This window comes from Cucurbita maxima, unplaced genomic scaffold (assembly GCF_002738345.1).
Source record: "Cucurbita maxima cultivar Rimu unplaced genomic scaffold, Cmax_1.0 Cma_Scf00080, whole genome shotgun sequence".
Lineage (NCBI taxonomy): Eukaryota > Viridiplantae > Streptophyta > Magnoliopsida > Cucurbitales > Cucurbitaceae > Cucurbita > Cucurbita maxima.
In genome coordinates, this window is record NW_019272096.1 from 328,294 (window position 1) to 351,564 (window position 23,271).

Sequence of the window (23,271 nt, forward strand, 5' to 3'; positions counted from 1 at the left end):
TCACCTCGACCCGAGACCCCTACACACGCGTCGCCCTTTGATTGTGCCACGTGGCACGTCTACAACGCGGCTCCCCTTGGCTCCAGCAGCTCAATCGGCTCGGCGGCGACTTCTCGGCTCCGGCTGCTTATTCGGCTCGGGAAACCTATTTCCAGCCCATTTGTCACCATTCCAACCCTCCCGGACTTAGTTTCAGCCTTGTTTAAGGTAAAATAGATCATTTTAAGGTCGTTCACAAATTCAAGTTGGGAGTTAATTATGTTTGTGAAATAAGTGACGAATGAACCAATAGGAACCAACCACCAACGGAAGCGTAGAACGTTCACGAGGAGCTAGGAGCTTACATTATATAGGGAGTACTTCGACTAAGGCCTACCAAGTAAGTGGCTCACCCGTCGTAGGTTACGCGTTATTTGTTGTATGTTGGCACGTGCCCGTGGATTTGCACGTGTCATTAAATTGTATGCTAGTTTAATGTGCTTAAGTACGTACTCATGTGATCGTGAATGTATGCTATGTATGCTGCTTAGTTTGATGTGATATGATATGCATGTGACGATATGTGGTTCCTGAATGATTATGGCATGATTGTATGGAATATTTGAATGTAAACCGCATGAATTGTATGACATGAAACACGGTAAACTGTCTGGAATTATAACCCCGATAGGAATATGTATGAAATGTAAATTGAAAATGAGAATGACATGAAGCATGGAACGTGACAGGGGGGTTATGTTCATTAATGATAAATGTAGAGGTAGGAGGGGACCTCATGCATTATGTGTGTTCATGCATATCTAGGGGGATACCCCTATCCCATCACGAGGGTACGGACGCATACATCCAATAGCAGGACAACGATCGTTATGCTTTGCATAGCGCTGCCGTGACGGTTACTAGTTTTAACGGGTCCCGACATAAGGGGCTCCCAAAGTATGCCCACCGGATAAGGAAAGTGGCCCAGCGGTGTGCGAACTAGCTGGTGAGCCCATACTCGCACGTATGGGCTGTGTGTAGAGTATATGGTACACGTCCATGATTACCCGTTAGGACAGCACCGTAGGAAAACGAAACGAAACGAAAGATAGGTCCCATCATTTTATTGCATGTGATTGTTGCATAACCCCGATAGGGGGTCACTTACTGAGTGTTCTAGAAATACTCAAGCCTCGTGCTACTTTACTTTTTCAGATAAGGGCAAGGCACCCATGTGACATCGAGGGCGGCATCGTACACCCCGATACCGTGGCACATGCATGGGTAGTTGTTTTTCCATTTCATAGTATAGGTTGAATTCGGTTTGCATCATTAGTATAGGTTAGTATAGGTTGAATTGTATTTGCATAATAAACCATAGGGTAGTATAAGACATTCATTTCGGTTTTGCTCCTTTTCCTGTATTTCAATAATGTTCTTTTCCTTTCTTTCCCTTGTAATCATCTTCTCTTTCATGATGTAATAAAAGACGAATGTAGGTCGTATTTATGAATAGGGCACATTTAATGTATATTCTGCATTTCAAGGTATAGTAATGACCTTAGATTAAATAGGTAAAATTTAGAGTCGTTACATGACACAACTTATCTTAACTTACAGTGCATAAAAATGCACCTCTAGGTACATAATAGAGTGACTTATAGTTAATAAATGGAAACTGGTTAATTTAAGAGTTTAATTAATTAATTTGTATTATTAGAGCTTATAATTTGTAGGTCTACAATATTTCTTTGCTACAAGATCTCTTTGCTAGTTCACCTTAAAAGATTAAATTTAGTTAAAGATAAAATTTGAGTGTTGAAATTAATATTTAATATATTTAATATATTAAATATAAATGAAAATTAGATGTAATTTGAAAATAATTTGGAGTGTTCCATTAATATTTTAATATATTAGATATATTAAAATATATATATATTTAATTAGAAGAGTTTAAATTAATATTTAATATACCTATATTAAAAGAGAAATGTATAATTATTATACCTGAAACTTTAAATACTAAAATAATTAATATATATTAATATATTAAATAAAAATATATATTTAAATGAGATTGACTTATGACATTTAAATATGATTTGATAAGAAGTTATATTTTAATATATTAAATATTTAAATATATTATTTGACCAAAAAAAATTACAGACTAAATAGAACAATTGGTTGAAGGGATGGAGATTTTCTCTTAAGATGCTCCCACAAACTTTGACTTTGTATTCGAGTCAAAGTCAAAAAGATCTTGTAGAGGAACTTCTACTCTCTTGGAACACATCTAAGAGTCTTGCATCCGTCGATTTCTATGAAGGTTAGAGTTTTATATTTTCTTTTAATTGTTAATAAAATCAAATCGGTTTCCAATACTTCCGCGGTAAGGATGAGGAGTTCATTTCCTTCAGAAGTACATCTATGATAATATGAACACACTAACGAGATCCCACATATAAAATCATAGTTCAATGAGATGATGTACATAATACTTCCATACATTATATGATTTAATACTTCCCTACATTGTATGTCTTAAATCCCTTATGAGACCGAATATACATTTTTAAAGTATTTCAATCATGTTTTACAATACATTTTTATGTCATCCTATCTTGTAAATCTTATACACAATCATATCAATTGTGATTAAATATACATGGTAGCACACCATCATATAAATCATACATCATCCCAACAAATTAATAACATGTAAATAAAAGTCACATGTAGACATTCGAATAATAAGTTTCACTTATAATAGAAGTTTAATCCGATACTCCCATAATCCCTTTAATTAACCATCTCTATGTTCAACCCCAGAAAAATTCAAAACATTCAAAGCATTTAAGCAATCGTTATTAGAACTAAAACATAGAGCTACAACTACTTAATTATCTTTTAACTTAGACTCTAAACACTAAAATGCGTCTACTAAGTCAGCTAAAACATGAGTTAAACTAGTATGGATAGCCTCAAACTTAATTTGGTCTAAAACATAACGAAATGTTTCATACTAGATGAGAAATACCCTAAATTGGCTAAAAACTTATTGAACTACGAATGAAAAAATTGTACCGAGTTGAATCAAAGCTAAGTTGACAGCAAGCCACTTCAAGCCACACACAAGCTTATGCTTGAGATCAGTTGAAATCATGCACCAATGGAGGTTGGTTGAGCTTCACACACGTTGGTGTTGAAGACGACTTAAACTATGCTTTCAGACTTGGATTGTGGGTCTAAAGCATGTAGACATGGGAGGTGCATGCTGGCGTGTGAAACCGCACATATATGAATAAATAGAATATGCTTTTCGAGCTTTAGATGATCTATAGAAGTATCTCGATAGTAAAGCATGCATGAGTGAACCAAATTATGATTAGGGCACTAACGCAAAAGCAATTTACGTTTTCAGCAGAGCAAACACTCTAAGATTGAGATTGACGTTCAGAGTTCTAGACATAAGTGCACCAAAGATTAGATTAGCCCAAAGGGCTAACCCTGCGCGACCTAGACACATGAGATAAGACTAAACCACTTAGATGTCTCTAACGACCTAGTAAACCTCCACGACATCTAAGTAAAATGAGAGCCTACAAATAAGTTGCTTATTAAGACTCACCCATTTTTCTTTTCTTTTTCAAGTATCGGTCGAGGTAAGGAGGTGCCTATCATAGAGGTTAGTCAATCAAGGTGTGAGTTAAAATTATATTTTTTTGTGGGTCTTAATTTGTATTCACTTTATATTCCATTCTTGTTTCTCGTGGGTAAATAACTAAAATAACACCTATTTTGTATCATTTTTTATTTTAATTTTGATTTTCGACTATGGTATTGTATTACTATTAATCGCATGCAATTTTACAATATTTTATTTGTATTTATGCTTTTATTTGCTTTTATCTTGTTATTTAGTCGTGTCCTAAATTTGAAGCCTAAAAATTCGGATCATGACAAATTAGTATTAGAGAAGTTGAATTTTAAGTTCTATAGAGTATATATATTTTTTTTTTTTTTTGAATAGAGAGTCAGTGTATCCTGTGTATTAGCTTGTCAACATGCCCCACCCTGGCCAAGTAAGATATTGAACTTAATTGTAGGATAAATTCTTGAGAGAATGTACCTTGTCTGCCTAATTAGTTTAAATTGGTTTCTTTAACGCTTTTATTTAGTCATATGACATGTCAGAAAGGTAATGATCCAATAATCTTTCGACTGATGATAGATAAAGTATCCTATGAAAAGAGGAATCGTTGTCAGTCCTTCACCCAAGAGAGGTAGGAGAAGGGTTGTTGATGGCACCGTTGTTCTAGCACTTGAGGCAAGTAGTACCCACCTCAGGGTGAGATTAGAGATTTGCCTCCCAATGCTGACAGAGTTATGTCGTAGGTACAAGCGCCTAGGAGGGTTCAGAGAAAGACGGTGGCTCGAGATCCCCTAGTAGTAGCTCCACAGGTACTAGCACCAAGGGGTAGTGCATGTTGAATAAACATTAAATGTTGTTTTTATTTAGGGAATTTTAAATTTAGAAATAAGTGGAAGGGAGAGAGTTGTTACAAGAAATAGTGGGTGTTAGTGAAAAAGTGAAAGGCCAACAGTTGGCCAAGAGTTGTTATAGGAAATAGAGTAGTTTTTATTAGTTTTTATTATTCCTATTTTGAAGGAGAGAAAAAAATCTGAAACAATAGAAGAGTGTTTTTTTTTTTAGAAAAATAGATTGCTCCATCTCTCCACTCACTAATGAAAAATAGTGTTACTGAGATTTTTTTGCTTTTTACAATTTGGTATTAGAGCCAATGGCGAATATGATGGGTCAAATGCTTCTACAGCGACGAACGAAGACAAACTACGAGAATTTGAGCATTCAAATGAAAGCTTTTCTCGGTTCTCAAGATGAATGGGAGGTGGTTGAAGAAGGTTTTGAAGAACCAAAAGATACCATAGGTTATACGGAAGCACAATACAATGCGTTGAAAGTTTTGGATCAAAGGATAAGGTGGCACTATACATGTTGTTCCGAACCGTTCATGAGTCGGACTTTGAGAAGATTGCCAGTGCAACTACTTCAAAAGAAGCGTGAGACATTTTTAAAAAGTGTTCAAAGGAGCCGACCGAGTTAAGCAAGTGCGTCTCCAAACTCTTCGTGGAGAGCTGGAGAGCATGAAGATGAAGGAGTCGGAAAGTGTATCTGACTACATCACGCGTGTACAGACTGTGGTAAACCAACTTAACCGAAACAAAGAAATGTTAACCGAGACACGAGTTGTGGAGAAGATTTTGAGATCATTAACCATCAATTTTGAGAACGTTGTATGCGCGATAGAAGATCAAAGGACCTAGCGACGTTCATGGTCAACGAGCTCGCCGATTCTCTCGAGACACACAAGCAACGTAAGAAGAAGAAGGAGGAAACACTCGATCAAGCACTTCAAACTAAGGCGTTAATCAAAGATGAAAAGGTACTCTATTCTCAAAATTTTAAAAATAGAGGTTGTGGAAGTCGTGGAAGTCATGCAAATGGTTGCGATGATCAAGGCAGCAGTCATGAAGGATACTATAAGGAGAAGGGACAGTCGAGCCAAGCAAATTAGCATGGAAGAGGACACGGTCGAGGATGAGGCGGCCGATCAAATTATTCCAACATTGAGTGCTACAAATGTCACAAATTTGGTTACTATGTGAATGATTGTAACTCCGACAAATGTTATAATTGTGGTAAAGTGAGGCATTTTGCAAAAGATTGTCGAGTCGATCAAAAGGTGGAAGGAACAACCAATCGAACCTTGCAAGTACATTACTTGCAAAAGGATGGCTTAATAGGGCCAATCCAAGATGTTTATTACATACCAGACCTCAAGACCAACATATTGAGTATGGGGCAACTCATAGATAAAGGCTACTCGATATTCTTAAAAGACCGGCTGCTACACTTGAAGGACAAGCAAAGACGTTTGGTTGCTTGAGTCAAGATAGGAAGAAATCGGATGTACAAATTGAATTTAAGAAGCGTACGAGAAAAATGTTTGCAAGTCGACGTAGAAGATAAGGCATCACTGTGGCATCTCTGCTTTGGTAACCTACATCACGGTGGCCTAAAAGAGTTAGCGAAGAAAAATATGGTGCACGGGCTACCCAACATGGACTACGAAGGAAAATTTTGTGAAGAATGCGTGCTCAGCAAGGAAGCGAGAACCTCATTTCAAAAGAAGGCTGAATTTTGGGTTAAACACTCTCGAGTTGATTCATGCAGACATATATGGATCAATTACCCTCGAGTCTTTCACTGTAAAATGTATTCATTTTCTTTATCGATGATTACTCACCAAAACCTTGGGTTTATTTTAGAAAGAAAAATCTGAAGGAGGTGTTCAAAAAGTTCAAAGTGATGGTGGAGAAGGCAACTGGTAGAAACATCAAAGTTGTATGATCCGATAGAGGTGGCGAGTATACTTCGACGACTTTCATAGAGTTTTGCGAGGAGCAAGGCATAAGGTGATTTCTAACCACACCGTACACTCCTCAACAAAATGGTGTGGCCGAGAGACAAAATCGAACCATTCTCGACATGGTTCGGTCAATGCTCAAGAGCAAAAGGATGCCAAAGGATTTTGGGCAGAAGTCGTGCAATGTGCCATCTATGTGCAAAATCGATGTCCACATGCGAAATTAGATGATCAAACACCACAAGAGGCATGGAGCGAACAAAAGCCTACAATTTCTCATCTCAAAGTGTTCGGTAGTGTGACTTATGCTCACGTATCGGACCAACGAAGAACGAATATCGAAGACAAAAGCAAACGATATATTTTTATTCAGTATGATGAGAAGACAAAAGGATACAAGCTACTTGACCCGATAAGCAAAAAGGTGATAGTGATTCATGATGTGCGAGTAAATGAAGCAAGCAAATGGGGCTGAAACAATTCGATGAAAGTTAATATCGAAGTTGGAGAATCATCAGTTGTTGCACCAACAAGCATACCAACAAACTCAGGAATTTTCGATGATGAAGATGAACCACGACAATCCAAAATGCGAAATTTGCAAGATTTGTATGATTCAACAAATGAGGTGGTGCGAGACAAGAAGTGACAAACTTCCATGGATGAAGAGATTAAAGCGATTTATAGCAACAATACATGGAAGTTAACAGAATTATCGGAAGGAAGTCAGCCCATTGTTGTGAAGTGGGTGTTCAAGAAAAAGATGAATGCTCAAGGCAAGATAGAGCGGTACAAGACGCGACTTGTTGCGAAGAAATACAAGCAAAAAGTGGGAATCGACTATGATGAAGTGTTTGGTCCCGTTGCAAGAATGGAGACAATCCGATTGCTCATTTTCCAAGCGGCTCAATTCAAATGGCCGATTTTTCAAATGGATGTCAAGTCAGCATTCTTGAATGGTGTGCTTGAAGAAGAAGTCTACATCAAACAACCTCCCGGGTACATGAAAATTGGAGAAGAGAAAAAGGTATTAAACTTGAAGAAGGCGCTTTACGGGTTGAAGCAAGCACCGTGAGCATGGAATACTCGTATCGATATATATTTCAAGGAGAACGAGTACAAGCAATGTCCCCACGAGCATGCACTTTACACAAAGAAGAGTGGAGTTTGTTGCTCTTTATGTCGATGACCTCATTTTTTTAGGTAACAATGATGATATGATAGATGAGTTTAAGGGCAAAATGACACGAGAATTTGAGATGACAGATTTGGGCTTGTTGAAGTTTTTTCTTGGTTTGGAGGTTAAACAAGGAGAGACGGGTATTCTTAAATAACAGGAGACATGCAAAAGAAATTTTGAAGAAGTACAAGATGGAAAATTGCAATCCGATATCAATACCAATGGATCCGGGTGCAAAACTCTCAAAGTACGATGAAGGAGAACGAGTAGATGCAAATAGGTACCGGAGCTTGGTAGGAAGCCTTCGCTATCTTACATGTACAAGGTCAGATCTTTTATTAAGTGTCGGCATTATAAGTCGGTTCATAGTACAGCCAAGGAACGGTGTCACTTGGGTTATTCTACTCAAAAGCAGAAGATTACAAGTTGGTTGGTTACTCTGACAGCGATTGGTGCGGAGACATAGACGATCGGAGAAGTACATCAGGTTATGTATTCTTTATGGGCAACACAAAATTTACTTGGCTTTCAAAGAAACAAGTGATCGTGATGCTCTCGATGTGTGAAGCTGAATACGTGGCAGCATCTTGGTGTATATGTCACGCGCTTAGAAATTTGTTGAGCAAGATGAAGCTAAAGCAACTAGGTCCAAGCATGATTCAAGTTAACAACAGATCAGCAATTGAGTTGGCAAAGAACCTAGTGAACCATGAAAGAAGTAAACACATCGACGTTCGTTTTCATTTTATTCCAAATCATGTGAAGAAAGGAAGTGTAAATCGCTACTTAAAGTACTTTTTCGAAAAATACAAGAAGATGATTGGTATGACGGATGGTAAAAACATTTAAATTTATGGGGGAGTTTTGTTGAATGAACTGTAAAGGTTGTTTTTGTTGGATTTTAAATTCAGAAGTTAATGAAAGGGCGAAGTTGTTATTAGAAAATAGTACAAGTTAATGGAAAAGTAAAAAGTAAGAGTTATAGGAAATGGTGGTGTTTTTATTAGTTTTTATTATTTCACTTAAGAGAGTGTGAATAAACTTATAAATTGATTGTTAGAGAAAAAGCATAATGGTGGTGTTTTTATTAGTTTTTATTCTTTCACTCAAGAGAGTGTGAATAAACTTATAAATAGATTGTTAGAGAAAAAGCATAAAACATAGAAATAACATAAGAGTGTTTTTCTAGAAAATATAGTGTTATGTCTCTCCACTCACGAGATTTTTTTTTTTTCCCATTCACACGGTAGGTGCTGGCGCCAATGCCAGAAGTGCTGCTTGACACAATCACACTTTTAAAGGCAGCGGACTAGCGATTGTGCGGCACTCACTTTCCAACGACAAGTGAGCTAAGCCAATTTGTTCTTGCGTCGCCTACGGCCAAGCGACGTATGATCGAGCCTCTAGCCTCAGTTTTGAAAGAAGGTTTTAGAAAACGAGGGTAGAGAGAGATTTTAGAAAGAGACGTTATATAAGCAAGCAAGAGAGAGATAACAACGACTTAGCATATATAACCTTGGGTAGGGAGAAGTTGACAACTAGTCATATCCCCTATAGTAGATTCTGAGGCATTTCATGTCTGGCAGGCCTAGACATGATATTTTTTAGGCGTCATACGCCCTAGAACTACAAAAGTAAAAACACTAGAATGAAAAGACATGACAAGGGTTTGGCTTGCCATGGGCAACACGCCCTGGACAAGCATGACCATGACATCCTCCCCCACTTAATTGGTTGACGTCCCTGTCAACCGACTACTTTCAAACCTTGCGATGTGGGTGGCGGTGGAGTTCAGATCTTCGGCGCATTCCCAGTTGGTTTTCTCTGTAGGGAGATTCTTCCATTTGATAAGGAATTCACGAATCGTCCGTACAAGTCTTCCTATCTTCCTAACCCTGTCGGCGAGGATCTCCTCTACTTCTTTTGTTTCTTTTTGCCTCAGATCGATGCTCAGTCTTGTGATTGCATTTCGTTGGTCTTCGTCTGGGTCAGGGTGGTATGGCTTCAAGTTGCTCACATGAATTACTGGGTGGATTTTCATCCATGCGGGTAGTGCAACTCGGTAGAAAGTTGTCCCGATCTTTTTAAGGACTTCAATCGGGCCTTCATATTTTCGAACTAGTCTCTGGTCCTTTCGGCTGCGAAATCTGATCTGTTCTGGTTTCAGCTTGATGAGGACTTGATCTCCTGCTCGGAATTGAAGGGGGCGACGCTTCTTGTCTGCCCACTTTTTCATATGCTTGGAAGCCTTCTCTAAATATGCCCGGGTTATATCTGTTGTCTGCTTCCATTCTCTTGTGAAGTTGTGAGCTTGAGGGTTTTTCCCTGCATAAGGATGATCAATAATATGGGGTAAGGTCGGTTGTCGTCCACTTACAATTTCAAAGGGACTCTTTCCCGTAAACGAGCTGGTTTGACAATTGAAGCAAAATTGGGCGACATCTAATAGTTGTATCCAGTTCTTCTAGCGAGTGTCGACGAAGTGACATAAGTATTCTTCGAGCAAGCAATTGAACCGTTCTGTCTGTCCATCGGTTTAGGGGTGGTAACTCGAGGAGATGTTTAAGGTTGTTCCCAAGAAGGCGAATAACTCGGTCCAGAATGTCCCAATGAATCTGCCATCCCGATCACTGATGATGCTCGACGGAATGCCCCATAACTTTACAATGTGTTTGAAAAATAGTTGAGCTGTGAGTTCGGCCGAGCATAATTTGGGAGTGGGGATGAACGTCGCATATTTTGAGAATCGGTCTACGATAACCAAGATAGCGTCATATTCCCCGACTTTTGGGAGGTGTGTTATGAAGTTCAGAGATACACTTTCCCAGGGTCTTGTCGGCACAGGTAGAGGTTCCAAGAGTCCTGAGACTTTGACTTTCTCGACTTTGTCCTGTTGACAGATGAGGCACGTCTTGGTGTATTGCATGATGTCGTCTCGCATGTTTGGCCAGAAGTACCCCTTTTTTATTAGAGCGTATGTTCTTTGCCACCCAGGGTGTCCGGCCCATAAGGTATCATGACATTCCTGAATGAGCTTCTTCCTCAGTTCTCCCGTTCTTGGGACATACAATTTGTTTCCTTTTGTCATCAGAAGGTCTCCCTCAACCCAAAACGGTCGTGTTTTCCCAGCTTTAGCTAGTTTGACGACGGCTTTGGCCGATGGATCTTTATGTAAATGTTCCTTGATGATGTCGCGCATCGATCCATCGATCTTACTTGAGTGAATATGGGCTAACATGCACAGGGCCGCATGTTCGCCCTTCCGACTCAGTGCGTCGGCCGCTTGATTACTCTTTCCTGCTTTATGTTCAAACTTGAAGTCGAATTCGGCCAACGACTCCTGCCACCAGGCTTGTTTTGCCATCAATTTTGGTTGATCAAAGAAGTGGCAAATGGCGCTGTTATCCGTCTTCACTATGAACTGTGATCCCAAGAGATACTGTCTCCAGACTCGAAGGCAATGGACTACTGCCAGCATTTCTTTTTCGGAGACAGTGTATCTACGTTCGGCATCATTGAGCTTTCGACTTTCGTAAGCGACGGGGTGGCCTTCCTGAATAAGGACCTCACCTAAGGCAAAGTCGGAAGCATCTGTTTCTATTTCAAATGGCTTTGTAACATCTACCAATCCGAGGACAAGACCCCTCATCATGGTTGTTTTCAGATTTTCAAAGGCCATTTGACAATCATTTGACCACGACCAAGGGTGGTCTTTCTTCAACAGCTCTGTCAATGGGGCGGCTCGTCGTGAAAACCCTTCGACAAACCGCCTATAGTAGTTGGCTAATCCTATGAAGAACCGCACATCGGATACGGAAGTAGGAACCTTCCATTCTTGGATAGCTTTTATCTTATCGCTATCCATACTAATCTATCCACATTTGACGACATGTCCAAGGAAGTTGATACATGTTTGTGCGAATGCACATTTCTCTCTCTTGACATACAGTTGGTTTTGACGTAGCTTGTCAAACACTAGCTTCAAGTGCACTTTGTGTTCCTCTAGGGTTGTGCTGTAAACCACTATGTCGTCGAGGTATACTATGACAAACTGATCCAAGTATTCGTAGAAAACTTGGTTCATCAACGTGCAGAAAGTAGCTGGAGCGTTTGTCAAGCCGAAGGGCATTACTAGGAATTCGAAGGCCTCATATCTTGTTACACACGTCGTCTTGAGATCGTCCCCTTCGGCAATACGTACTTGGTAATACCTTGATCGTAAGTCCAACTTCGTGAAGTACTTGGCCCCGTGAAGTTGGTCGAACAAGTCGAATATTATCGGCAGTGGATATTTGTTGCATACCGTCACCTTGTTTAAGGCTCTATAGTCTATGCACAGACGCAACGTCCCATCCTTCTTCTTCTGGAACAGTACGGGGGCTCCGTAGGGTGCCTTTGCCGGGCGGATGAATCCCGCCTTCAGCAACTCATCCAGTTGTTTCCTTAATTCAGCTAGCTCGGGCGGAGCCATCCGGTATGCGTTCTTCGCTGGCGGTTTAACCCCAGGGATGAGTTCGATTTTGTGATCAATGCCTCGACGAGGTGGTAATGTTTGGGGTAAGCTCTCTGGCATTATGTCAGCATAGCTGTTTAGTACCTCATTGATTTCATTTGGGACAGTTTCTTTGGTGGTCGCTACTTCCATCAATGGTATGGCCATAAATGTAGGTTCCTCTCGTGCGAGTCCCCTTTTCAATTGTATGGCCGAGATCATTCGAAGATTACTTGGTTGCTTGATGCTTGCAGGTATTACTGTGGGGTTGCGGTCGGTGATCACTAAGCATTTTGCCAGCCGCATTGGGATAACTTTGTGTTCTAGGAGGAACTCCATCCCAAATACCACGTCAAAGTCGTCCATGCAAGCTACGACAAGATCTAGCTCTCCTGTCCAATCCCCTATTTTGAAGGGGCCTCTTTTGGAAACTCCCACAATAGGCAAGGCCTTAGAATTGACAGCTTTCATTTTTTCCGGGTCCTTTCCTATAGTGAGTCCTAATCTTCGAGCTTCTTGATCGGCGATAAAGTTGTGGGTCGCTCCTGGATCTATCAGAGTGCTCCTGCTCGGTTGAGAATTTATTGTCGCATTTACGAACATGAGCCCTTTCTCTACTATCTCCTTCGGTTCAACCTTCCATTGGAGGGCTGACAAGAATTTAAGCGCGCCCATTCGGGGATTGTCTTGATCTTTCTTCTTGTCAAGTATAGTCTCAACCCTTGCGTCATTGCTCTCTTGAATGGACACTTGGAGCGTAGTGAGAGAGGCTCGATGAGGACAGTAAGATACTTTGTGGGAACCTTTACACAGCATGCATTGTAAAGACATCGTTGGGTGGTTCCTTTGATGGTAAGGTCCTCGAGATATCCCCGCTTGGTTGTTCTGAGGAGGTCTATCTGTCCATCTGTCCATCCGTCCATCCGCTTGGTCTGTCGTTACCTCCGTTCGGTCTGTTGGGGCTTCCATTTCGATGACCTGGTGGTTTGTATGTCTTGCCACCAGTGTTTGGGGGCTGGTGTCATTCTTCTTTGGAATCCCGCTTCGTTCCCATAGTCTAGGAGTCTCTCGGCACAGGCCATTGCGGCAGCTAGGGTTTGGACCTTGTTCTCGTGTAGCTTTGTTTTGGCCCACGGCTGTAACCCATTTATAAAGAAGAACACCTTGTCCTTCTCTAATGTGCCCCTGATATCTAGCATCAGGGCTGAGAACTGTCTGACATAGTCTCGTATGCCTCTAGTGTGTTTCAGGGCTACTAGTTTTTCCATTGCTATATGTTCTGCGTTTTCAGGGAGGAACTGGTCCCTCAACTCTTTCTTAAGGTCCTCCCACGAGTCAATGGTGCACAATCCATCCTCGATGTCTTGCACCTTCGTACGCCACCACAGTTTGGCATCGTCTATGAGATACATCGAGGCTACGATCACCTTCTTGTCGTCAGTACAAGCCGTTGTGGCTTTGAAGTATTGTTCGACATCAAAGATGAAGTTTTCCAACTCTTTGGCGTCCCGATTCCCTTTAAAGGCTCTAGGATCTGGGAATCTTAGTTTGTTGGACCCTGTATTAGTTTGCCCAGCCATGACGTTCTCCACGGCTTTCATGGTCACTTCAATTCGAGTGCCCATGGAGGCCATCCTTTCTTGGATGTCGTCGATTGTTGTTTTGAATTCATCAGCTAATTCATTGAACAAGCTCATCATTGTATTTTGTAGCACGTTGAACTCTTCGCCACGTCCCTCCTTGTGCGCGACAGAGCTATCCGGACTACCAGACGGTTTTGGGCTGCTCGTAGGAGCAACTCTTTCTTCGAGCGAGGTCACTTGAAACATCAATTCTGCGATTGGCAACCCATCCAGGCGGTTGCCCATTGCGTCGATTTCTACGACTTTCTCACTCAATTCGGTCACCCGTGCTTCTAGGAAGCGGAGGGTGTCAGGGACTTCTTTGAGGAACAACATTTCCTCCTCTATTAGCGTAAGCCGGTCGGCTTGTGCTTTGGGTGTCGACTTTGTTGCCGACATGGTTTCGGTCTTTACTGTGTCACGGAGCTAACAAAGCTCTGATACCACTTGACACAATCACACTTTTAAAGGCAGCGGACTAGCGATTGTGCAGCACTCAGTTTCCAACGACAAGTGAGCTAAGCCAATTTGTTCTTGCGTCGCCTACGGCCAAGCGACGTATGATCGAGCCTCTAGCCTCGGTTTTGAAAGAAGGTTTTAGAAAACGAGGGTAGAGAGAGATTTTAGAAAGAGAGATTTTTGAAAGAGACGTCATATAAGCAAGCAAGAGAGAGATGACAACGGCTTAGCATATATAACCTTGGGTAGGGAGAAGTTGACAACTAATCATATTCCCCTATAGTACATTCTGAGGCATTTCATGTCTGGTAGGGCTAGACATGATATTTTTGAGGCGTCATACGCCTAGAACTATAAAAGTAAAAGCACTAGAATGAAAAGACATGACAAGGGTTTGGCTTGTCATGGGCATGCGGCCATGGGCAACACGCCCTAGACGAGCATGACCGTGACACTGCTCGCACAACCATGTGGGACCCTTACTCTAGAGGTTCGACAGTCTTTGATGAAGTCCACCCTAGAGACTCAAGCTTAGACAAGACAACTGATATAGGCTCTAGTGTCAAACCAGTAGCTTAGATGTAGCCCCCAACATAATAAGGGCATGAAAGTTGAACCTCATTACCTGAAAGATTTTTAGAAATATAACCCTCTTTGTTCGATGGCAAAAAGATAGATCTACTTACTGCGAAAGCCTAGCTAGAGGTTGTTGAGACAGCTTTCTACTATATGAACTGTCATGCTGGCTACTAGGTTATTGTGCCACTCATATGTTAAAAGGCGAAATACACTGGTGGAAAAGCGCCCACAAGACACTCATCAATCTTGAAGAGGGTTCTGTTACATGGTGTCAATTCAAGGAGGAAACTTCAGAAGTATTATCCAAGAGCTATCAAGATCACGAATCAAACAATCTTCTTGGCACTAAAATAGGGGGACGGAGAGTACGACCTCAAATTCAACAAGTTGGTAAGGATCACTCTAAAATTTTTTAGTATAGAGAATATGAAAATAAATCTTTTTATTGCGGGTCTCGATGGACGAGATCTAGGGATTAATTATAGCTTAGACTTCCTTAGATTACGCAGAGGCACTGCTTATTGCAACGTGATCTCTTTTTTTTCCACAATTTTCATCCAAAAACACAATGGAAGCGGCCAGAGGTTACTAATATTGCCCAAACACCCCTAAAGTAAGGGAAGAGATCAGATAAGAACTTCACCAAGATTGATTGAAGTCGTCGTGGAAGTTCAGACAACCGCGAGCAAGAAGATGAAGGTGTAGTTGGATGCCCCGAGTGCAAACACAAGCACAAGGGTGGGTGCTTGATAGGGACAGGAGTATGTTTTAAATGTCGCTAACCAAGGCATAAGGCCACTTGAGTGACTATTGAAGGTAGAGTTCGGGACAATGTTGATGCTACGATCTTGTTAATTTGATTATGAGGAGTGACTTGGGACTCCTACTGTTTGAGAAATAAACTTTGATGTCGGAGAGAAAATAGAAAAAAAGAGTAATTATGATTTTTTTTTTTTTTAAATTCGGTTAAAAGGAATTACTTAATTTAGGAGAGAAATGGTTAGGAGAGAAAAGTGATGGGCAGTTAAACATAGAAAACTCTAAAAAGGGCTTTACCTAATGTTGTAAAATGGCAGGCATAACAGAACAGTGTAATACAAAAACCTTTTGATAACTTCTTTGTCTCTCCCCTTTTGACACACTCGAGAGAGTGTTTGTTTTCTCTCAAGTTGGTATCGGAGCGGCTTTATTTTTCTACAAATTGGTATCAGAGCAATTTATTTTCTACAAATTGGTATCAGAGTCGATGGCAAACATGATGGGACAAATGCCGCTACCACGATTGACGAAGACGAACTACGAGAATTGGAGCATCCAAATGAAAGCTCTTATTGGTTCGCAAGACGCATGGGAGGTGGTCGAAGACGGTTTCGAAGAACCGATTGTTATACGGTGACGCAAAACAAGGCGCTAAAGGAATTACGGTCAAAGGATAAAGCATCATTTACATGCTGTTCTAGGCTGTTGACGAGTCGGGCTTTGAGAAGATTGCAAGGGCAACTACTTCAAAAAAAGCGTGGGACACTCTAGAAAAGGTGTTCAAAGGAACCGACTAAGTCAAGCAGGTGCGTCTCCAGACTCTACGTGGCGAGTTAGAGAGCATGAAGATGAAGGAGTCAGAAAATGTATCTGACTATATTACACGTGTACAGACTGTGGCGAATCAGCTAAATCGAAATGGAGAAATGTTACCCGAGACGTGGGTTGTGGAGAAAATCTTGAGGTTGTTAACAAGCAACTTCGAGAATGTCGTATGTGTCATAGAAGAGTCGAAGGACCTGACGAAGTTCATAGTCGATGAGCTTGCCGGTTCTCTCGAGGCACACGAGCAACGCAAGAAAAAGAAGGAGGAACCACTCGATCAAGCGCTTCAGACGAAGACATCAATAAAAAATGGAAAAATACTCTACTCACATAATTTTCGAGGTAGAGATAGTGGAAGTCGCGGGAATGGTCGAGCTGCTCAAAGCAAGGATACAATTCCAACATCCAATGCTTTAAATGTCAAAAATATGGTCATTACACAAATAATTGTAATTCCGAAAAATGTTACAAGTGTGGTAGAATAGGTCACTATGCTAGAGATTTTCGAGCCAAAGAGAAGGTGGAAGAAACCATCAACCTAGCCTTGGATAACGCAACAAGTGGAGACATCCTCTTGATGGCTCAAAACGAAGAGCCGAACACAAAAGGAGACGGTGGCACGAAAGATGATGGCGGTAGTCTTGAGGTGGTAGAAACTGTTAGAAATGAGGTGATACGCAGCGGATTTGGTGAAATCGCGGTATCAGAGACGAGAAAATCGAATAAAGATGAACAACCAAAGAATAGAGAGCCCGAGCTCGAAGAGAGAGAGCTCCAATGGCCAGAAAAGCAACTCGAGGTAGAAAGAAGAAAGAGAATGAAAATTGAAGAAGAAAAGAAAAAGCTGGAAACAAAAGTTCAAATGGTGAGAGAAGGAAGTGACTGAGCTGAGTAAGAGTTTCTTCTGTCTAAAACGGGAGAAGGAAAAGAATGAGAAGACAATCTCCGATCTCACGAAGAAAGTTGAAGAAGGTGCGGATAAAGAGAAAGGTCTACTCATGGAGATTGAGGGTTTAGTGGACGAGCTAGTAAGGGAGAAAAAAGATATAGAGATAGTGACTCAACAGAGAAACTCACTCGATATGAACCTGAATCAAGTCCAACAGGAGGCGGTGAATTTACGACACACGATTGAGACACTCACTCATGATAAAACAAAACTGGAGGAAACAAGAATGCTAGCTGTAAATGTCACTGTGGACTTACGAAGAGAATTGAATAAACTGAACTAAACCATGAAGTCTGAGTCAAGCTAGCTGAGAACTGTATAAATGAAGAGGTGGCACATCTAGGATGTTCTTGAGAAGATCCAAATGAAGTCTCATCAGAGAAGGACAATCTCATTTTTTCGCTCGAGGAAAAGAAGAGAAAATTGAAGAAACCACGACTGAGATCAAGAAAACGAAAACGGCCCAGAAGGAATCATTGAATAGGAGTGGGGGAGTTTTGTTGAGAAATAAACTCAGAAGTAGGAGAGAAAAAAAAAAAAAAGTAATTATAAATTTTTTTGGTTTTAAATTAGTTAGAAAGCCGTATGTAATTTAAGAGAGAAATGGTTATGGGAGAGAGAAAGGTGATGGGGGCATGCTTAAACTTAGCCTGGTAAAATACTATAAAAAGGCTTTACCTATGGTTGAAAAATGGTAGGGAGAAAAGAACAATGTAGTGTGTAATACAAAAACTTTTAAGAACTTCTGTCTCTCCTCTTATACACCTTCTTTAAAGTTTCATAAGAGTGATCTAAACGAATTAGATTAAAAGTGAGCGTTTTTTTTCTCTCTCAAGTTGGTATTGGAGCGGCTTTATTTTTCTACACATTGTTATAGAGCAATTTATTTTCTACTTTTATACTTGCGGTTGTGTTGTGTCCAACGTAGAAGAACCCCGACAAAAATGTCAAAAATGTTGCGAGCATACAGAGAACAACAATGCAGTTGCATAAAAAAAAAAAAAAAAAAAAGTTGATTGGTTGATGCTACAACAAGAATACATCGGTTAACTTAGCTGTGTAAACTGGGTGTCGAACACGATGTGGAGAAGGAAATCTTCCTTAGGCTGCATGCAACATCTTTCCTTTTGAAAGGTTAAATTGAAGCGAACCTTTGTTTTTACAGGCCTAAATAGGATTTGTTTTTTCTTTTTGATCTTTTACATTTCAACATTTCTTCTATTCTAATTTATTTGTGGATTTCTTTCGAGGGTTTCTATAAACCTTGGTTTTGTGATGAGTCATACAAAGAAAAACTTTGTGAAAGAAGAGAAGATTTGATCTCATTAAAGGAGCTAGAGTAAGAATGAGTCCTAAGAAGAAAAACTTTAGGAGAGTAGAGAAGACTTGACCTTATTAAATGAGCTTGAGTTAAAAAGATTAAAGACTTGTTAGAGCATTCCCGTGACATTATAAAAATAGTTGCCAACATTGAAATTGTTCCATAAACTTCAGATATGCTGGAATGGAATTCACGTTAAAACATCATCACTAGTCCAATAGTATCAAACCCAATAATTGTATGAACCTATTGTCTAATATTTTAGGAAAATGATTTAGATAGTTTATGAATAAATATTTAGATATTTTATGATAAACGGTCTAGCCTCTACTATAAATACCCCTCCACCCTATTAAGTTTTTCATCCCAAGCAATCTCAAGTAAAGTAAAGTACAGTAGTTTCTACAAAATGTCTTATAATCTCTTCTTGATTGGAATTAATAAAAATGTGAGTGTTTCTCATAAAAGAGTTGTGTTCAACAATCTAGTATTAGAGCGAAGTTGGTATAGGTTGTTAAGTCTCTTTTGGAATTCTTAATATGTTCTGTGGTTGCAGATTTGTCTTTTCTTTCACATTAGAAACATTTTTTTAACATTATTAGTGAATGAGTTTTTTTGTGTTGTGAGTAGTTTGTGACTCTACTAGTTTTGCATCAAAAAAACTTATTTCGCATTATTAAGGTATTTCAACACAATGGGTAATCTCCAATTTGTCAGAGCAATGAAGAAACTCAACAACAACAATTACTATACATTTACAATATGCATGATGCCCTATCTATAAGGAAAAAATCTTTTGGAGGTCGTTGGCAGAAGCAAAACTATGCCAACAGATGAGGATGCTAATGGTACCTGGCATAAATGGAGAATCAAATCAGATAAGGCAACTTTTTTCTTGAAGACCATAACCGAAGAAGAGATTTTATAGCAGATTCGAGATGACAAGTGATAAGGATCACGGTGTTCCAAATGTTCCAAGTGGACCTATTGATGATAAGGATCACGATGTTCCAAATGTTCCAATTGACCCTATTATACGATCTAAGGCCAATAAATTCAACAAACATCCATTCTTCATCTACAAAATTGGCTGATTTGATAAGTTGTTAGAAAACTTTATTTATTATTTTAAATTTTGTAATGGACAAAAAGGTGGAATTTATTGGTGAAATTGACTTCTTCTTTCATAAGATTTAAGGGGATAAGGATTAAATTATGGTCACTAACTTGTGCATTTGAAGCATTGAAAGTCAGGATTAAATTATGGCCACTGACTTAGGCATTTGAAGCATGGAAAGTTTATTTTGGGGAGAGACTATGAATACCACCAACTTTTATTAAAGATAGATTTGTAAGGATTGAAATTGAGATATCAAATTGAGGCTTTTAGAGTATCATCTTTGCCATTGAGATCTCAAATTGAGGCTTTTAGAGTATATCTTTGTCATTTCTAAATTTCAACAAATTCTTTGTCATTTATAAGTTTCAACCAATTCTTGTGGTAGATTGCATCTGAGCCATTTAATCAAGCCACAAGGTTCCAAATCTTCCTTCTAGATCTTTAATGTTAAATGGTAATTTAATTCTAGCCTTATCTATTAGTTGATCCGAATTTTATATAAGAAAGTGTTAATTTCATTGATTCAAGGGTTCTTGTTTCCACAAAACATTTGATTATTGGGATGAGGGTTAGGGTTGCATTATCAATAAGAGACCGAAAGAAGCATAGGACATGTTCGTGACGTTTTTCTCAAAGATGAATGACGTGAGACTATAAGTTCTGGAGAATGAGTTGTTGTCAATCTCACAACGTTACATGACGATTGCTTAGTATTTCCATAAGGTCAAGTGTCGGGAAATTACTAAACTAGATTTGGAGTTTGTCATTGGAGAAGCTTGAATGAAAAAGAACATCGGTGGATTACAGCTAGAGTATAGAAGTTTTGTTGTTACTATACCAGAATAACCAAGAAGCCATGACTAAGAAAATAGAAGATATTGTGGATATGACCCTTGATCAAGTACACCTAAATAAATAACTGAAGCAGAAATAAGAATACTAGGGAAGAGTTTCTTTGAACTCAACCATGTTAATCACTATGTTTTTCAATTTTTTTTTTTTTTTTTTTTTGGTGGTTGTAACAATTCTCCTAACCAAAACACTTACAATTTTGCTAAACTTGTTCAAGTTAATAATTACGGACAAATATACTAAAATTGCTACAAGTTAATAATTTATTTTGCTAAGTTAAGCTTATTGACTCACAAGTATCACATTGAGGGAGGAAGAAGAAACTCTCTACAGATAGTTTGAGCAACACTAAACTGTCCACCAAAGTTTGGATATAAAAATGGTAACAAAAGAAAAATCATTAAGAACTACACAACCTTGGAGAGCTCAAAAAAAAAAAAAAAAAATGTAACAAGAGTTCCTTAAGAGAAAATATTCAAAAGTATTTGCAACAAATGTGGAAAAATGGCTACAAATCTAAAGATTGTTGGTCTAAGAAAAATTTCTTCGTGGAGGATGAATGGGATACACAAATACTATGTGCCAGAAGAAGACGAATAACACTCATGGTGATGATGGAGAGCATCCAGATTATGAGAATGATTGGGTCATTGATTCCGGGTGCTCAAACCACCTAATTGGCGATTAGAGTTGTGTAACTGAAGCATGGTGGTTCTTAGAGAAAAAAGTGTTGATGTGTTTGAAGATCCAAATGACATTGATGTTTGTGAGCAAGAAGTAACTAAATGAAGTGAATCCAATGAAAAGGAAATGACACGTTAATAGCTTAAACGATCCGAAATAATTTGAAAGTCAAATCCTAAGTATGTCAACATAACTATTATAGAAGACAAAGTTAAAGAGTGAGAGATATATGAATATGCATCACAAAATTCAACTTGGCAGAAGGCGATAGATGTCAAACTCATCTCTTGCAAATGGGTCTGCAAAATAAAGCGTCAATCAGATGAATCAATTGAAAAATACAAGGCCTAGCCTGTTACTCGAGGGTTCTCTCAACAATATGAACTATAGACTATGATGAAATAGTTAGTCCAATGGCGAAGATCACTATCGTACGGATCCAACACTTGCATCAAGTAAAAATAGAAAATTATACCAGATGTATGTAAATAATGTTTTTTTTTATGTGAAGAGTTTGAACTAAAAGATCTACCGGAACTAATTAAAGGGATTTGAGAATGCAATTGGAGTCATTAATCAGCACGTGCAAAATCCAAAGAAGTCTGGACATATTAATAATACCATTGACTATAATTTTTTTTTTTTTTTTTAATAAAAAAAAACCAACTTCAAAAAACAGAGTGCAAAGTACGTGGCTGGCTGAAACTCCTCAAGTAGAAAATACATTTCATTCAAAAAATCACGATGGAGCATGTTTACAAAAAATGAGTGAATACTAAGTAAATATGAGGGCTTTCACTTACCGTTTAACACAATAAATAAAGACTAGTGTTGAGAGAGGGTTAAAAATCATCCACCCAAATCCAAATAGATCGATTATAAGCTGAGTAATTATATATTTTTTGTAAAAATAAAATATTTAAATATTTTAGGAATAAATTGTATACTCTTGTTTGATGGGTGTGAATAAAAATGTAACATGTTTTTGAAAAATGAAATAAAAGAGCCAAAATCGAAGGGCTGAGAAACAAAAGAAAGCAGGGCAAAGAAGGAAAAGGGAAGCAGGCGGGGATTTGGGACTCAGTTTTATTGTCTAAAATATATGATTTCCAAGTAATGAAAGAACCCTTTTGAGTGTCTCTTAATTCTGTAGCTGAACAAAACAGAGAGATACAGAATTTCCAGAAAGGAGGAGGAGGAGGAGAGATTTAGATTACATATATGTAGTATGAGAGGAAGTAATATCCTTGGCGTGATTCGAAGGCATAAACGCCAACACCATCAGCATTCCCATGATACCAATGGGAAGAAGCAACAGCAGCATCAACGGCGGCGGCGGCAACGGCGGTAGAATCAACGGAAGGATCAACAGCGACGCCGCCAGGCACACCAGCACCGCCAAATACGTGGCCGCGGGCACCAATCGCCTCGCCGTCCCCTGAGATAGTGACCGCGTGTACTCCAGCATGCGCTGCTCCTGGGGGGCTGCGTCATAGGGAGTGGTATTGGAGGAAGGGAAGGCGGGTTTGGAATCGGCGGCGTGGAGAAAGTAATAATGGTGGGGGTGGAGATTGTGGTGGTGGTGCATACTTCTGAAGTCGTCGGGATTGGGAACCCCTGGGGTGTCGGCGTCCGGAAGTCCAAGACTCATTTAGGAAGGAACCCCCAATGCTCCAAATCCAAAGCAGTTAAAGCCAAATTGGGGCGGAGAAGGAAAGGAAAACAGAGATGCAGAGAGAGAGGGTGGAAGGTGGAGCAATCTGGGGGCTTAATTATTTAAATTCTCCTCAATATCAAATCTTATTAAAAAAAAGAACACAAAGGGGGAGAGAGAGAGGGAGAGGGGTGGATTCAGTGAATTGGAAACTCAAGTGGGGTTGAGGAAAGATGCAAGTTGCCACCTCCGGAAAGAGAATGGGGAGTGTGTCTTCCAAGGTTCCCACCCCCTGTCCCTCTTCCTTTCTTTTTCTTTTTTCCTATTGCTTCTAATTCACG

The 23,271-nt window shown here is 39.5% G+C and overlaps 2 protein-coding genes across 3 annotated transcripts; one reads left to right on the top strand and one right to left on the bottom strand.

Annotated features, from left to right (window-relative positions):
* The first annotated feature begins 16,367 nt into the window (after positions 1–16,367).
* LOC111472622 lies at positions 16,368–17,582 on the top strand. Its single transcript, XM_023118234.1, has 3 exons — positions 16,368–16,781; positions 16,823–17,215; positions 17,274–17,582. The coding sequence occupies exons 1-3, from the start codon at positions 16,368–16,370 to the stop codon at positions 17,580–17,582; spliced, it is 1,116 nt and encodes a 371-aa protein (XP_022974002.1).
* A 4,765-nt stretch (positions 17,583–22,347) lies between these two features.
* LOC111472634 (ARGOS-like protein) lies at positions 22,348–23,027 on the bottom strand. Of its 2 annotated transcripts, none has more exons than XM_023118247.1 (2): positions 22,973–23,027; positions 22,348–22,941 (listed from the first exon to the last, which is right to left on the bottom strand). In XM_023118247.1, exon 2 carries the CDS (start codon positions 22,925–22,927, stop codon positions 22,490–22,492), a length of 438 nt encoding a protein of 145 aa, XP_022974015.1. In that variant the 5' UTR covers positions 22,928–22,941; positions 22,973–23,027; the 3' UTR covers positions 22,348–22,489. The 2 variants fall into 2 exon arrangements, with proteins under 2 accessions (XP_022974015.1, XP_022974016.1); XM_023118248.1 differs by having other exon boundaries at positions 22,348–22,947; positions 22,979–23,025.
* Positions 23,028–23,271: the final 244 nt, after the last annotated feature.